This window comes from Mirounga angustirostris, unplaced genomic scaffold (assembly GCF_029215605.1).
Source record: "Mirounga angustirostris isolate CCGP_5_RB_7025 unplaced genomic scaffold, mMirAng1.0.hap1 SCAF_7, whole genome shotgun sequence".
Classification (NCBI taxonomy): domain Eukaryota; kingdom Metazoa; phylum Chordata; class Mammalia; order Carnivora; family Phocidae; genus Mirounga; species Mirounga angustirostris.
In genome coordinates this window covers 34,191,314-34,208,403 of record NW_026991715.1, presented here as the reverse complement: position 1 = coordinate 34,208,403, position 17,090 = coordinate 34,191,314, and the positions used below count along the sequence as shown (strand labels likewise).

General features: G+C 40.5%; 2 protein-coding genes across 8 annotated transcripts in view; one reads left to right on the top strand and one right to left on the bottom strand.

The window, feature by feature from the left end:
• ANKHD1 (ankyrin repeat and KH domain containing 1) overlaps positions 1-10,682 on the bottom strand; it is a 126,212-nt gene extending 115,530 nt beyond the window's left edge. For 5 of the 6 annotated variants that reach the window (XM_064595991.1, XM_045893723.3, XM_064595992.1 and 2 more), the window contains exon 1: positions 10,235-10,682. In XM_064595991.1, the coding sequence (XP_064452061.1) occupies positions 10,235-10,525 (291 nt within the window). In that variant the 5' untranslated portion in view covers positions 10,526-10,682. The remainder of the gene's footprint in view (positions 1-10,234) is intronic. The other variant, XM_045893756.3, reaches the window with a different exon arrangement.
• Positions 10,683-10,884: 202 nt separating this feature from the next.
• The window catches only part of LOC123857168 (uncharacterized), a 31,609-nt gene continuing 25,403 nt past the window's right edge, over positions 10,885-17,090 (top strand). Inside the window, exon 1 of one of the 2 annotated variants that reach the window (XR_008507404.2) lies at positions 10,885-11,382. Coding sequence is in view for 1 of the 2 variants with exons in the window: in XM_045893708.3 (XP_045749664.1) it covers positions 11,190-11,382 (193 nt within the window). In the remaining variant the exon portion in view is untranslated. The remainder of the gene's footprint in view (positions 11,383-17,090) is intronic. The other variant, XM_045893708.3, reaches the window with a different exon arrangement.

Sequence of the window (17,090 nt, the reverse complement as noted above, 5' to 3'; positions counted from 1 at the left end):
ATATGATTTTTATTATTTTGTCAAACTCAAACCTTTTGATTTGTTAATATCTAATATGATAAAACAATTACATTAAGATTTCTTTAAAGATTTTATTTATTTTGAGAGGGGGTGAGGGACAGAGGCAGAGGGAAAGAGAGAAACCCAAGCAGACTCCACGCCAAACAAAGAACCCAAAGCAGGGCTCGATCCCACAACCCTGAGATCATGCCTCAAATTGAAATCAAGAATTGGATACTTAACCAACTGAGTCACCCAGGTGCCCCAAAACAATTACATTAAGATTTGCATTAAAACAGGGGCACCCGGGTGGCTCAGACGCTTAAACGTCTGCCTTCGGCTCAGGTCATGATCCCAAGGTCCTGGGATCGAACCTGACATCGGGCTCCCTGCTCAGCGGCGAGTCTGCTTCTCCCTCTCCCTCTGATGCTCCCCCTGCTTGTGTGCTCTCTTGCTCTCTCTCTCTTAGCCTGTCAAATAAATAAATAAAATCTTAAAAAAAAAAGAGAGATTTGCATTAAAACTTGTTCTCACGCAAAGTGATCTACAGATTCATTGCAATCCCTACCAAAAACCCAGGGCAATTTTGGCAGAAATACAAAGATTCATCCTAAAATTCATGTGGAATTTCAAGGGACCCTAAATAACCAGAACAATCTTGAAAAAGAACAAATCTGAAGGACCAACACTGCCTGATTTCAAACTTACTAGAAAAGTTACAGTAATCAAAACAGAGTGTTACCAGCATAAAACAGACATACAGACCAATGGAACAGGACAGACAAGCCAGAAATAAACCCTCCAGGGGCGCCTGGGTGGCTCAGTCATTAAGCGTCTGCCTTCGGCTCAGGTCATGATCCCAGGGTCCTGGAATCAAGCCCCACATTGGGCTCCCTGCTCCACAGGAAGCCTGCCTCTCCCTCTCCCACTCCCCCTACTTGTGTTCCCTCTCACAGTGTGTCTCTTTCTGTCAAATAAATAAATAAAATCTTTACATAAATAAACCCTCCCAATATGTGCCCAGTGATTTTCAACAAGGATGTCAAGACCAATCAATTGGAAGATGATAGTCTTTTCAATAAATCATGCTGGAAAAAATGATATCCACATGCAAAAGAATGAAGCTGGACACTGACCTTACATTGTACACAAAAATTAACTCAAAATGGATCCAAGACCTAAATTAAGAGCTAAAACTATAAAATTCATAGAAGAAAACATTGGAGAAAAGCTTCATGACACTGGATTTGGCAACAACTTCATGCATATGACACCAAAAGTACAAACAAAAGAAAAAATAGGTAAATTGGACTTCATCAAAATTAAAAACTTTGAGGAATGAAAGGACACTATCAACAGAATAAAAAGGCAACCTATGGAATGGGAAAAAAAAATAGGTGCAAATTATATATGTGATAAGGGATTAATACCCAAAGAACATCTACAATTAAACAACGAAAAAGCAACCCAGCTAAAAATGGGGATAGGATTTGAACAGACATTTCTCCAAAGAAGATACACAAATTGTCAAAGGCACATAAAAAGATGCTCAATATCACTAATCATTAGGGAAATACGAATTAAAACCACAATGAGATACCACTTCACACACATTAGGATGGCTATTATCAAAAACAAAAAGAAGGGGCGCCTGGGTGGCTCAGTTGGTTAAGCGACTGCCTTCGGCTCAGGTCATGATCCTGGAGTCCCGGGATCGAGTCCCACATCGGGCTCCCGGCTCAGCGGGGAGCCTGCTTCTCCCTCTGACCCTCCTCCCTCTCATGCTCTCTGTCTCTCATTCTCTCTGTCTCAAATAAATAAATAAAAATCTTTAAAAAAAAAAAAAAAACAAGTATTGGCTAAAATGTGTGGCAATTGGAACCCTTGTGCAATTCTGGTGGGAATGTAAAATACTATAGGTGCTATGGAAAACAGTATGGTAATTCCTCAAAAAATTAAAAATAGTATTACTATATGATCCCACAATCTCACTACCAGGTACATACCCAGAAGAACTGAAAGCAGGGACTTGAACAGGTATTTGTACACCCATGTTCATAGAAACATATACATAATAGCCAAAAGGTAAAAGCAACCCAAGTGTCCATCAACAGATAAATGGATAAACAAAATGTGGTATATACATATAATGGTATAGTATTCAGCCTTCAAAGGAATGAAATTCTGACACATGCTATAACATGGATGAACCTTGAAGACATAATGCTAAGCGAAACAAGCCAGTCACAAAAAGAGAAACACCATATGATTCCACTTATTTGATGTACCCAGAGTAGTTAAATTTACAGAAAAAGAAAGTAGAACTGTGGTTGTTAGGGGGTGGGGAAGGGTAGATAGGGATGGATACAGAATCTGGGAAGATGAACATATTCTGGAGATGGCTGCTGGTGATGGTCGCACAACATTGTGAATGTACTTAATGCCACTGAACGGTACCCTTTAAAATGGTTAAAATGGTAAATTTTATGTTATGTATATTCTAAGACAACTAAAAAAATGGTTAAAATGGTCAATTTTGTCTCTGTATACTTTACCACACACACAAAAACAAACAAAACATTCTCAATCTAACTGTCCTCATTACAAACTGTTAAATAAATCAAACTTACCTTGGCAACTTAATAAACTGCTCTCCTGTACAATTCTTTGGCTCTTTTTTTTTTTTAAGATTTTATTTGTCAGAGAAAGAGAGAGCACAAGCAGGGGGAGCAGCAGGCAGAGGGAGAAGCAGGCTCCCCACTGGGCAGGGAGTCCGAGGCGGGGCTCGATCCCAGGACCCTGGGATCATGACCTGAGCCAAAGGCAGCCGCTTAACCAACTGAGCCACCCAGGCATCCCCAATTCTTTGGTTCTTAAGGCTAATCCCTGGGGGTATACTTGCCTTTCTCTTTTCAAAATTGCACACTAATGCAGGTAAATCAAACAGCCAGGATACACTGGGATATCTACTTACAAAAACAAAAACAAACACCCTTTCTACTACTGAAAACATCCATTAAGGGAAAAACTTCATGAGAACAGAAGTGTATGTAAAGGAGGAAGATCAAATGTGCTCTTTGACAAACAGCTGCTAAATTTCAGTCCAGGAAGTAAAATAGAGCTTTATATACAACTTCACTTTCTTCCTGGTTTAGGTAAAATTGGCCAGGAAAAGGTAAGCCAATCATCACAAGGCAAATGATCTTCATTCATAGGAACTACACACCATAATTAACTACCAATAGAACAGCACATAGATTTTAATTTCTACAAATTAGAGTGTAACAATATACAAAATCAACGTTTTCCATATTGGCAAAGGTGCAAAGTTGGGTATATGCCTTTCTATATCAGTAAGGTTAGTATTTATTTAATTCTTTTAAGATGAATGATGACAAGAACTGAACTTTTCAAATAAGTTCAATTACAAAATTATCTTAGAATAGTGCTCCTCCTGTACTCAATGGTATACTTTTAACTGCCTTCTTAATATACTGATCTACACAGCAGTCACCAATTTCATTAAATAATAGAAAACTTCCCCAACAAGGTCAACTATGGATTATGTGCTAGTTTGAGACAGGCATGTCTTAAGCAACTAATTAAATTCATTGGTACAATGCACCAGAAAAGAAACAGTCAGCAGGACAAGTAAGATAACTTTTAGAATGGAAGTCAGATGACCTATTTTCTACTACAAATTAGCTGTGTTATCCTGGGCAAGTCAATTAGCTCAACTGTTTCCAGACTTGTAAGGCTTTGCCCAGGGTCCTGACATGAAGTTTCTAATTTGATATTTTGTCAAATGTGGATATTTTTAAAAATTCATTTCATAACAGTAAGAAGTGCATTATCTCAATACAGAAAAAATTATGGAAAAAATAGCTTTATAAGAAGTTCACTACACTGTCCTTACTTTTCTCATTTCACTTTAATAAAAACTTCTACAGAGACTAAGCAAGTATTTATTGGAGAAACAGTATTTTATAACCAAAACCTGCCTATTTCTTAATCTGAAGAAGCAAAATAATAGCATGGGTTTGGATTCAGTACGAGATTCAAATCCTAGCTTTACCACTTACTGGCTATGTAACATTTTAAACATTTTTTAATTTTTTGTTTTATGGATTCATCATTTCCCTGAGCCTACATATATCCATCTATAAAAATGCAGGTATCTACTTCAAAGGGGTGTTGAAACAATTAAATAATGAAAGTATGTAGCATAGAACTGGCATATAATATGCATTCAATAAATGGTAGCAGTTACCTAAAAATGAGATGAGACAGGATTATCACCAAGATTCTATGACTTTATAGACAAGCAACAGAAAAGGAAAACTATAAATAATAAAGTCAAAGAAGACAGATATATTGAAATAGTTAGGGGCACCTGGGTGGCTCAGTTGGATAAGCATCTGCCTTCTGCACAGGTCATGATCTCAGGGTCCTGGGATCAAGCCCCACATCAGGCTCCCCGCTCAGGGGGGAGTCTGCTTGTCTCTCTCCTGCTGCCCCTCCCCCCACTCATGCTCTCTGTCTCAAATAAATAAATAAATAATCTTAAAAAAAAAAAAGAAATAGTTAATTTATAATGGGTAAAAAAAAGGAACTGATTTTTTTTTCTAAACTTAAAGATTTTTTTAAAAAGATTTTATTTACTTATTTGACAGAGAGAGACACAGCGAGAGAGGGAACACAAGCAGGGGGAGAGGGAGAGGGAGAAGCAGGCTTCCCGTGGAGCAGGGAGCCCGATGCGGGGCTCAATCCCAGGACCCTGGGATCATAACCTGAGCTGAAGGCAGACGCTTAACGACTGAGCCACCCAGGCACCCCCGATTTTATTTCTTATACTTCTGGTTATGTAGGAAGGTAAATTTGGCAAAAAACAAACAAACAAAAAAGGTAGACTCTTCATTTCTTTTCTTTTTACTTGCCAATTCAAGACTAATACTTTTTAAAAACTGCTTTGCATTCTCTTTAAAGCAAAATATTTTATTTACCTAACCTATCACTGAATCAGAAGGCCAGAATTGGTTTTCAGAGGTTATCTAGTACATTATCACATTACTACCAGATAGGCTCAGGAAGGAATGTGCTTAAACTCATCTCCAATGCTTCATTCTTAACATGTTTTTATCATTCTAATTAGAAAAAGTCTAAATCCTTCTCAAATTTACCACTTAGAAATCTCACATATACAGTATGTTATCTCTTGTATAATAATAGGGAAAATAGGGCGCCTGGATGGCTCAGTTGGTTAAGCGACTGCCTTCGGCTCAGGTCATGATCCTGGAGTCCCTGGATCGAGTCCCGCATCAGGCTCCCTGCTCAGCGGGGGGTCTGCTTCGTCCTCTGACCCTATCCCCTCTCATGTGTTCTCTCTCTCTCATTCTCTCTCTCTCAAATAAATAAATAAAATCTTTTAAAATAATAATAATAATAGGGAAAATAAAAATACATATTTGTATTTCCATAATTCTGAAAGGAAAAAAAGACATTAGAAGTGTAGAGGGCAGGATACTTGGGAGGGGTTAGTTCAAGATTTTTCACTGTATTTGCCTTTATGTCACTGTGACTCATAAATTGTACGTATGTAATCAGCTATTGAAATGTACTAAGTAATAACCATAAGAAAACCCCACATCCTTCAAGTTTCACAGTAAGGTAAAATCTAATCTAATCCAAATCTAATCAACTCTGGTTTGACCCACCATTCATATAACCATACTTATCAACACATCATTTTATATGTAAAGTCTTAAGGCTTTACAGAATGAAACTGTATAAGGCTGATACTCATGCAATATAACAAATTGTTACAATAATAACATGTAGCTTTTCCTTCTGTAAACATTTCCAATGTCTCCAAAATTTGCTTACCAGAGTACAAAGTTCTATTTCCTATTTTATCACTAGTATTGATAATTTATGGAATAAAGCACTTTCTACCTTGAACAAAGTCCCAATAAAAGTTTTTTAGAAATTTATTTTCATGGACAATAAATGAATTTTTCAAAAATAATATAGTATTTTAAGTTAAAGTTACTCAAAATGATAAATTTACCACAGAAAATTGACAGCATTAAACCTTTCAGTACCCTCCTTCAATTTCTCTCTTGTCCAGATTATGAACATAAACCTTGAGATGCTACTAAAAACAGTGACTCACCTGTTTACCTAAAGTTTGAATACAGAGTATTCATGACAAAATTGCCATCCCTGCCGATAAGAATGGACTCTAGACCAGTGGTTCTCAACCAGGGGTGATTGTGTCCCCAGGAGACATTTAGCAATGTCTGGAGACATTTATGGCTCTCACAACTGGAGGGGTTCTGGTGGCATCTAGTGGGTAAAGGCCAGGGATGTTGCTAATGCACAGGACAGACAGCCTCTAACAACGAGAATTATCTGGACTAAAATGTCAATATGTTGCTGTTGAGAAACCTTGTTCTAGATTATAGATTATAAGTAACTCTAAAGCAAATGATATATCTCCTCTTCAATGAGAGAAAATCAAAATGGAAATTCTGTATGGCTGTACTTTTGCCTCTAAAAATAATTTTCACGGAAAAAAAATTCCCTACAAAGCTTTTGCTATAATTTCCTATAAACTGCTATATACAGTTTGTGTGTTTCTACTTATTTATAAATAAGGCACCTGCCTCAAGATAAGAAAAAAAAAACTTCAATATGATACAAAGCTATGCTGTCTAATTGGGTACCCGTCTTTAAAGTGTGTGTATATATATATAAACAAATACACACACATACATAGGCTTATATAGGCCTAGAAAATTTACTGAAAAAATTATAATATTGGTTATCACTGAAGAATGGGATTTGAAGGGTCAGTGGGGGTGAGGACTTCTACTTTGCATCTTATATCTACTACCTACACTGTTGAATTTTTCAACATGAGACTATATGACTTTTATAATTTTAAAAGGAGGGGCACCTGGGTGGCTCAGTTGGCTGAGCATCTGCCTTCCACTCAGGTCATGATCATGGGGTCCTGGGATCGAGCTCCGTCTTGGGCTCCCTGCTCTGCGGGGAGCCTGCTTCTCCCTCTCCCTCTGCCTCCACCCCACCCCCGCTCGTGCTCTCTCTCTGTCTCTCTCACCCTCTCGCTCTCTCAAAGAAATAAAATCTTTAAAAAAAAAATTAAAAGGAGAATATCACGCATATATACGCGTATATTCTTATAACAGAAAATTTAGTCATAAGCCTCACAAAAGTCTTTTCTTTAGGTATTTTCTTCTTTTTTACTTGCTTAAAAAAGACTACAAATCTAAAATCAACATTTAAAAATTGTTTTTTAAAGAATTTTCAACCTGATCGCTATCCTAAACAATGGTACGTTTCAACAGGATCCAATGCAAGTTCTGATTTCTATTCAAGGCCTTGGACAGCTAAGGAACATTCTTGCTATGCCTGAAGAAATACAAAACAGATATTTACCAATGTTTAAAACAAGAACCAAAGATCCCAAATGGTGGCATTCTCTAAGCTACTATAATTCTAATAAAAAATTTACAAAAAGACCCAAACCCATTCCTTAAACTAAAACGTCTTTTAACTTAGCCAGCAAGGGAAAACAGCTTGGTTTTTCTTAGCTATTGGCTCTCATAATGAACAAAAGAGAGGTCCCTAGAGTATCTACGCCTCTGTACACCAAATGTATAAGACTTCAACTAATTCCAGAGCAAATAAACTAGGCCTCCACATTTCTTACTTATTTCTCACCGAGTCCTGCCCCATTTGGGGAACAAGACAAATTTTGCTCTCAAACTATAAAATAACTCGTTATCTTTCTGGATTTCTAGATTCTAAATACTCGGTTCTAAAACATCTAGGGAAGACAAAAATAAAGATTTTAGTATTATTCATCAAATGCCAATTGGGTGAGTGTTTTTTGAACATTATGATCTCTTCATAATGGAAATTCAAAGGCAATGATATGGGAGAAAATGGCTAATCCTTTGAAAGAGAAAAGAAAAAAGAAAGAAATCTGCTTGGGCAAAATAGGTCATTTCACTCACAAACATATAGACTATACTCTACCACACATACTGTACAGCAAAGACTAGATACTCCAGGAATTTCTTCTCTACGTGATATAGAAGAAAGAAGACATAAAAACAAAATTTCCTTTTTCTACAGGTTAAGAAAGAATCTATGTGCACCCTGAGCATCATCTTAGACTATGATAAAGTCTCTGGGTATCCCAGACACATTCATTCCAAAAATGAGGCCCACCCATATACACTTAATATCTAAATCCTGGCACAGAAAACCCCCCAACAGGAAACTAAGGAGTTCTACCATTAGCCTAAATGAGTACAAGAATCATCAATAAATAACTTCCACAGTAAACATCAAAAAAACAAAAAGGTGTCGATTCTGCTCACAGCTTTAATCACATGGTATGGGGAATCCAAATGAAATACAGTAAGCTTTAGAAGAGAGAGACTGTGTGTGCGTGCATGTGTGTGCATGTGTGTGTGTACAAGCCTCACAGAAATGGTTACTTGAAAAGCTCATTTCCCAGATACAACATTTCCCAGCCAAAAGAGTTAGAAATTTATGACTTTGGAGGCTCACTATCACTCTACCTCCGAAAAAATGTAAGAATACTATTTATGTAAAAGTGAATTAGTGATCTTTCACTTTACCTATGATAATTATGTAAAAATGGTCCAGAAAATCAAGGACATTACATTTAGACCAAAGCAAACCTTTTCAGGCTCTCTTACAAGTTAAAACAAAAAAAGACTCTAATCTTTAAAATCTAAAGGTATTCCCACTTAATTCTGTAGGTAAAAAGTACATGTGTTTTAGGTTCCTCTCTCATCAATTTTCATTGAAAGGATGGAAGAAAGTCTTCCATAAGCACAAGAGTGGAGGTGCTCCAGAGACTCTCCCTATAACTGCCTACTCAAATAAAATCCTGTCCCACTTTGACTTAGAAGTTACTTCTCTTAAAGTGAAATTCAAAGATACAGACATTCAAGGGACTAGCTTCCTTACATCCCACACACTATTTTTTCCAAAGCAAAACACTGGAGTTAAAATGTACTAACATTTTAAGTCTAAATGAACCCCTGTTCAGACATGGTAAGACAATGGTAGAATGGTAAGACAATGCACTAACTGTATTCTGCAACCCATAAATAGTTTCTTATTCCTCTCAAATACAACAGCCAAGATACTTGTACACAGAGAAATCTCTGTACTTTAACAGCAAGATCAGAGGCTAAAATAATTGGTCATAGGGGAATGAACCAGGCACCTTAGAACCAAAATAGAATACTCTGGCACTTAGAACAATAGCCATCAAGGAACAGTACTATATCCAAGCCATAGTCAAGAGATAAAAGTATATATATAATATATATATATGTATTATATATCTCCCTATTCCCTAGGGCCCAAAAGATGATGATGCCGTCCATCCCAGGTTGCTCAGACCTAAAAAGCCAGAGTTAAGAGTTAAAGAGTTACAAGAAATGAAGGATCTGATCATTAACTGCCGCAAAAGCTGTTCAGTGTTTCACCTTCTCCAAGCCTAAAAAATACAGACTTCAGCTATCCAGCTATTTTGAAGTTCAGAGATGCACTGGAATTTCCTTTTCCTGCGTAACTTCACAAAAGGTCCCAGGTGCAAGACTCACGTGCTTTCTTAGGGTAAAAGCAGACAGCTTCTTCATACTAACCTGTCTCAAACTAAAAAAGGAAATTAAGAACACTTCTTTCATGCACAGGTAAGGCACAGGGCAAATAAATGACAGACAACTCAACTCTGGGAACATGCATATACTGGAAATGCTCTTTCAGCTAGCAAGCTCTGTCTCGGTCTCTCTCTCTCTCTCCATGTCTCGCTCGCTCTCAGTACCAAGGGCAGGGACTCTGGCAAGACCCCGCCCCCCATCTCCAAAGCGGGGTGGGCGGGAGGTAGCCAGAGGAGTCCTTGTTCCCGCGCGAAGCTTAGAGACCAGAGGACTCCCCATTGTGGGTCTACGGATGGTGACGGGAACCGGTCCGGCTCGAGCCGCCGGCTGAAGAGTAAGCTGAGGGCGCACTAGGCCCGCACCGCTGCCACTGCCGCCATGGAGCCGATCACTGTCAGAGAACGGCTCCGCCCGGGGAGCCAGAGGGTGGCCCGGGCCCTGTGCCGACCCAAAGAGAATTCGTGCCTCACACTGTATGGGACGCGGGGGTCCTGGAAGCGTACCTCGGACACCTCGTCCTCGTCGCTGCCAGAGGCACCACCTCCACCCCCGGTCCTCAGCACGGCAGCCGCCAACTTGAAATCCAGCGCCGCGTCCCCTCCGGCCGCACCGCTGCCGCCGCCACCGACTCCCGGCGCGGGCCCGGCCTCTCCAAAGAGTCTCACGGTGCGAATCCCCAGCCCGACCCCTCCCGGCGGAGGCGGCTCCGAGGCCCCGGCTGGGGCGGATCGCGGAGCCACCGAGTCCAGATCCTCCTCAAAGGAGGTGCCGCCGCCTCCGCCATCGGTCAGCATGGTTTGCACGCGGAGCCGGAGACGCTGCCGAGTCACTCGCAGCCACCGCCGCCGCCGATCCCGGGAACGAGAGGAACAGCAGGAGGAAGAAGCTTCTCCTTCCCCCCGTCCCAGCAGCGCCACTAACTTCTCACTGCCTAACCTGCTGCCTCCCGCCCCCCACACTCGCCACTGGTTGCAGCTCCCCAGCGGCTGCAGATCATTGGCCAAGGTAACCCGTCGCTCAGGCTCTTCGTCACGCGCGGCTTGCTGGCTCGCGGCCCCCAAGCTGCGTTGACCCGCGTAGGCCTAGGCGGTTGCGAACACCCGCCTCCTAGTCCCCACGCGCCGACTTCCGGTCTTTTTCTACGTCTATTGGTCAACCTCTCTAACTATTGCGTCACGACCTTAAAGTGGATTAGTTCGCCTTGTGGTCAGTCATAGTGACCCCTGACAATGGGAGGCTTCATTGGCGCCATAAAATGTCGATCACTTTGTCACAGGACGTCGCGTGGTACAATTGGCCCGCAATAGTACCATTCATCCCGCCCCCTTCTGAGGTGACGGGAAAGGGTTGGGGAATTTCCACTTCTGATTAAAATGACGGCAGAGGTGACGACCCTCAAGGATTGGTAAGATTTGGAGTAGAATTCACCCTGAGTTTAGTGGGGCTTATCTGTCAAGGATGCAAGAGGTACGGAGGTTACGAAGCTCCCACCTGTCGCTCTCCGCCAGACGCCGAGACTGCGGCCGGAGAGTTGCTGCACGGGGATTGGAGGAAAGAAGCAATCAGTCTCATCTAGTCTCCACCTTCCTGACAGCCCCTGGTTGGAGGAGCGGAGCGTCAGTCACTAGAGCGGTCGCCACCTCTGGGACAGGTGAGATTGTGTAACCTACGCCTCTGGCTCTTTGGGGGGGTGTAGGGGGCTGGGACAGGGGAGGAGGCAGGGCTGTTCTTGCTTGGCGCCTCCAGCCTTTCCGAGTGGAGCCCAGCGCGCGAAGCTGAGGGGACCAGGGGGGCTGCTTGGGATGGCCGCCCCGAGGCGATTCGGCCAGCCCGCGTGCCGGGACGTGGCTGGGCGCGGCAGTTCTACAACCTGCAGGCGGGATGGCCTCGCGGCGCCGCGTTCTCTTGCTTGTGGAAGGCGGCGGGCCTGAGGGCTGGACAGCGCCATGCCTCAGTACTGGGAACTGTCCCACCAGGGAAGGTGGGAAGGCCGCGAACAGCTCGAGGAAATCGGACCGTAGGGCTGAAAGCGGTGTGAAGAGTGCCTGCTCTGGAGCTGTTAGGAATTGTGGTGCCGCCATTTATTTGCTGTGTGACCTGCGGGCGTTTTGTGTTGAATCTCTGACTTTCAGTTCGTTCATCTGTAAAATGGGGCTAATATTAGTACGTCCCTCATTGCGTTGTTGTTATGAATACATCAGATAACCAACATAAGGCGGTTAGCAAAGTGCCAAACTTACAGACCCATTTTGGTTAGTTACTCTTCCTTCAGGAGTTTTCCACCTGCTCCTGGGTCCTGCCAACCAAACTAATTCTTGTCAGATCTCCGTGATGCAAAACAAGCTAGCTAAGGCAGGGGGCCGCAGTTGGGGGGGAGGGAGGGGAGCGGCGTGCGGAGGTGTCTTTCCCCCTTCTAAGGATCTATCTCTACTTCTGTTATCCCTATCTCTATCCCTCTATCTCCTTTGTCAATAAAGAGGGGCTTTAAAATACTCATGCTTCAACTAATCCTATGATCAAAGATCAACAGAAAGGCGTTTGGTGAAGTTTGTATGGCAAATGTCCTTTGACCCAGAGAATGTCCATATGACTTAGGTTGGCTAAAAGCAAGAGATTTGGCACATCTCCTCTCTTGCAACTCTAACAAAGGTCTTTGTATATCTTGATTTGCAATTTTTAATATTTCACCTACCTTGAACTGTAATCTGAAAATTCTGTAAAGAATACAACGATTTGGGGGCGCCTGGGTGGCTCAGTCGGTAAGGCGACCGGCTGGTGATTTTGGTCCAGGTCATGATCTCATCGGTGGTGAGATCCAGCCGCGGTCACGCTCCTGCTCTGCTTGGGATTCTCTGTCTCCTCCTTCCTCTGCCCCTCCCCCCCACTCGCTGGCGATCCCTCTCCCTAAAATAAATAAATATTAAATGTATATACATAACAATTTTTTAAAATTTGATTCTGCCAAGCTTAAAGAACATTTTGGAGATTGTGAACATTTCTTTGGCATGGTAATTCTAATTTTGGCATTTCACATACAAAAAAAGAAGTCTTTTCTATAAGCAGAATATGTTAGGTGAATGTTCTTTCTAGATAATAAGTTGTAGGAAATGGAAAAAATTCTTGTACCTTTTCTACAAAACTATTTTGATACAAATGCCCTGTGTACTGTCTTTAGTTAGAATCTATGGAATTTAATTAGCCTGTATTCTCAGTGATGTTTAAATTTTGAAGGCATGTGTGAGAGGTCACAACCCAAACTAATAGCACCAACAAAAAAAAAAACTCAGCTCTGCCCAACCCACTTCAAAGCTGGATTATCCAGAATTGGTATGGATACATCCCTAGGCAAAAACAGGTATTGACTGGTGCAACATTACAGAGGAACTGCTTGTCATTCCTACCATTAATACAAAAATAATTTCTGATGCAACTCCCTGAACAAACTCATTAAATTCTTTGAACAAATGTAACGAATCTCAAGAACAGAGAGAAAGGAAATCTGGGCATATGCATTTTCCCCAATATATTTGAAAGAGAAATACACACTCTTTACTCAGTGTCTAGCAATCAACCCTGCATGTAGCCAGGAAAATATGATTGAGCAATAATCTTTGTTTCACCTGGATCTTTACCTGAGACACTTGTTGCCAGGAGTTTGACAACAATTGAGTAATCATTTTATGATTTAGTGACTCCCAATCTTCTAGATTTTGGTGACTGCTATTGTTGAGACTGTATTAAACATGAATTTAATATTTCTATACATACCACATTATGTGGTGTTACAAAAGTGAAAACTAACTGAGAAATGATTTAGTCAATTACTATATCAAGTAATACACTTGGTGAATATATCAAATCACACTCAAAGTATTCAGTGTAAAATATCAGTAAGTTTAGTGTGATTTATTGGGTAATGTTTTTGATACATCATATCTTAAGATGGTATTTGCAACTAAAGAAAATACACTGATTTTTCAAATGCTAAATAAGCAGTAGAGAGCAAAATCCCTCTTTTAGGAAATTCGTTTTTCCTCCAAAAAACCAGCAGGAGTATTGTTTAAGGTGTAGTTGTAGTGTATTTCAAAGCACTCTTCCTTTTGACCATCTTTCAGACATAAAAGGAAAAGGTAAAAGGAGAAACTGTATATCCCAAGGATTTTTAAAACTTTTGAAGTAATAAAAATCTTCATTTTTTTATAAGAAATACGAGATTGGGGGCACCTGGGTGGCTCAGTCGTTAAGTGTCTGCCTCCGGCTCAGGTCATGATCCCTAGGTCCTGGGATCGGGGAGCCCTGCGTCGGGCTCCCTGCTCCGCAGGAAGCCTTTCTCCCTCTCCTGCTCACCCTGCTTTGTGTTCCCTCTCTTGCTGTGTCTCTCTCTGTCAAATAAATAAATAAATAAATCTTAAAAAAAAGAAATATGAGATTGACGAATTGTAGATACGGGGACTTAAGCTACTTTAACTAACTGTAGTTCTTTCATGTGCAACTTGTTTTTTCTCAGGACACTTAATTTCTGCATGTCAGTGCATCTCAGTTCAGCCTGTCTATGTAAGGAAGGAAGTAAACCAAAAAATGTGTTGCACTTGGATGTCATGTCATTTAACCTTTATAATAAACTTACTAAGATTTCACCCATTTTCTGATGAGGAAGTTGAAACTCCAAAAAGTTTAAATAACTTACCCAAGCTTATAAGACCAATATATGGAAAGGCTAGGATTTGAATTTATTTCTGCCTGATCTCAAAACCCATGCTCTTTCCACTATATCACATTGATTCCTTGGTACCCTCAAAGGCAGAGGAACTTCATCAGTCAGATAAACTGATATAATAATCCAATCATTATATCTTTCTTATAGACCTGCTAATTAGCACTCTAGTGGAGTTATCCCTGACTGCCACCAAATTTAGTATCTTTCTCTTTTATAACAACTGGAAACACTTAATTTAAAACATTTTCTGGTTTTTCCAACTATATTGTTAATTTCTTAGACCATGTAATTTCACATTAAGAAATCTGAATAGTTAATATATTCACGTGGTTCAAATTTCAGAAAGAATTTTAAAAATACAATGAAAGGAGTCATTTTACTTTGCCCATTATATACTCAGATCCCCTCTCATAAGCAAACCATCTTATTAGGTCTTATTTATTTATTTATTTATTTACTTACTTACTTACTTACTTACTTAGAATGGTTTTACTGAAGCATGGGGACAGGACCTGTGGGCAGAAAGAGTTGCCCAAACCATCTTATTAGGTTTTAAAGTATTCTTCTAGAGGGGCACCTGGATGGCTCCATTGATTAAGCATCCAACTCTTGATTTTGGCTCAGGTCACAAGCTCAGCGTTGTTGGATTGAGCCCCACATCAGACTTTGTGCTGGGCATGGAGCCTGCTTAAGATTCTCTCTCTCCCTCTCCCCCTCCCCACCTACCCCCCTCTTCCTATGCCTCTCCTCCCCCTTCCTGTCTTTCATGCACCAGTTCTCTGTCTTTCCAAGAAAAAAAAAAAGAAAATAGCCTTCTAGAGATTTTTAAATATATAAGCAATTTCGTACGTGCCAATTCATTTTTTCCCTTTAAATACAAATGGCAGCATATTACTCTACACACTTCTGTACCTTGCTTTTCTCACCTGATTTATTCTAGAGATATTTCATATTAGCATACAAAGAGCTCTGTCATTCTTGTTTACTACTTCATAGTATTCTGTTTACATGATTTATCCAGTCTTTAGTGTTGAATATTTAGATTGTTTCCTCCCTCCCCCCCCCCCCCCCGCCACTTAACAGTGTTACAGATGTGTAGCTTTCTAATCTACTGTCTGTCCTCAAGGAGGTGCTGGGAACATATTAATTTAATTGAGAAATCATAAACTGAAGGCTACTACTTATTTGAGCTATAGTTGAATACACCTGCAAGATGTCTGGCAACATCTAGGAAGTGGGCATATTTTAAAAAATAAGGAGTTACGCCTGCAGCTAGACTACCACGTTACACAGCCTAAGAAAATTATTCAGAAAGTTTCCTACAGTTTCTTCTGCTATTGAGCTTACCCTTCCTGAAAAGGAGATATATATATACACAAAATGTCTGCTTCCCTCCTAAAAGCTCTATCCTTACTGCCTGCCCAACAAGAATGAGCCCAGTAGGGGTGCCTAGATGGTTCAGTCAGTTAAGCATCCAACCCTTGATTTTAGCTCGGGTCATGATCTTAGGATTGTGAGATCAAGCCCTGCATCTAGCTCTGTGCTGGGCATGGAGCCTGCTTAAGATTCTCTCTCTCCCTCTACCCCTCCCCACCCCCCCAAAAAAAGAGAATGAGGTTAGTAAGTGATGTTGCTCCATTTGATTATACACTTTTAGTGCTAGGAATAGTTTTTTGGTTTTTTTTTTTTTTTCAAACTTCTAAAACTAATGAGTATATAAATACCGCTTGTGGTGGAATCACCCAGGTTCTCAACAAAGGAGAGACAATGGAATAATTAATATCCACCTTCTTCCTTGGGGCTCTGTCAGAATTTCTTAATCCTTGAATTGTTATATAAAGGACAGCATGTCAAGGAGAATATGCATTAGGGTTATCTAGAAGAAGTAGGATTTGGTGGGAGGATCTCTGAGCTGGGAATCAGAAACAGCAAGTCTACTTCAGGTGACCAGTATACTTCTGTATGTGACGCTCTTAGACCTAGATAGTTTGTACATTTGACCTTTAAAGGTATACTTTAAAGGTACATAACTTAAGCATTTCATGTTATAAAACATAGTCATCACTTCAAATATCATGCATGCATAGAAAAAGTATGGTCGGTTACATGTAAAACTGAGATTAATAGTAATTATCTCCAGTGGGGGAGGTGCCTGGCTGGCTCAGTTGGTAGAGCATGCCACTCTTGATCTTAGGGTTGTGAGTTTGAGCCCCACGTTGGGTGCAGAGATTACTTAATAAATAACATATTTAAAAAAAAAAAAACAGTAAAAAGGGGTTCCTGGGTGGCTCATTCAGTTAAGCAGCTGACTCTTGGTTTCGGCTCAGGTCATGATCTTAGGGTCCTGGGATCAAGCCCCTTGTCGGGCTCCACACTCAGCAGTGAGTCTGCTTGAGGATTCTCTCTCTCCAATTCCCTCTGCCCCTCCTCCCACTCACGTGTGCACTCTCTCGAAAATAAAAAATCTTTTTAAAAAAACAGTAAAAAAAATACTAATTATCTCGGGGTAATGGAATTATACAGAGATTTATAAAATTATTTTTCTTTTTTGAAGATTTGTATTTTCTAGGCTTTTCTTTTCTAGATTTTTCCATAGTTAACATATTTTGTGTAATAAAAATTAAGTATTTAAATTAAGTAAA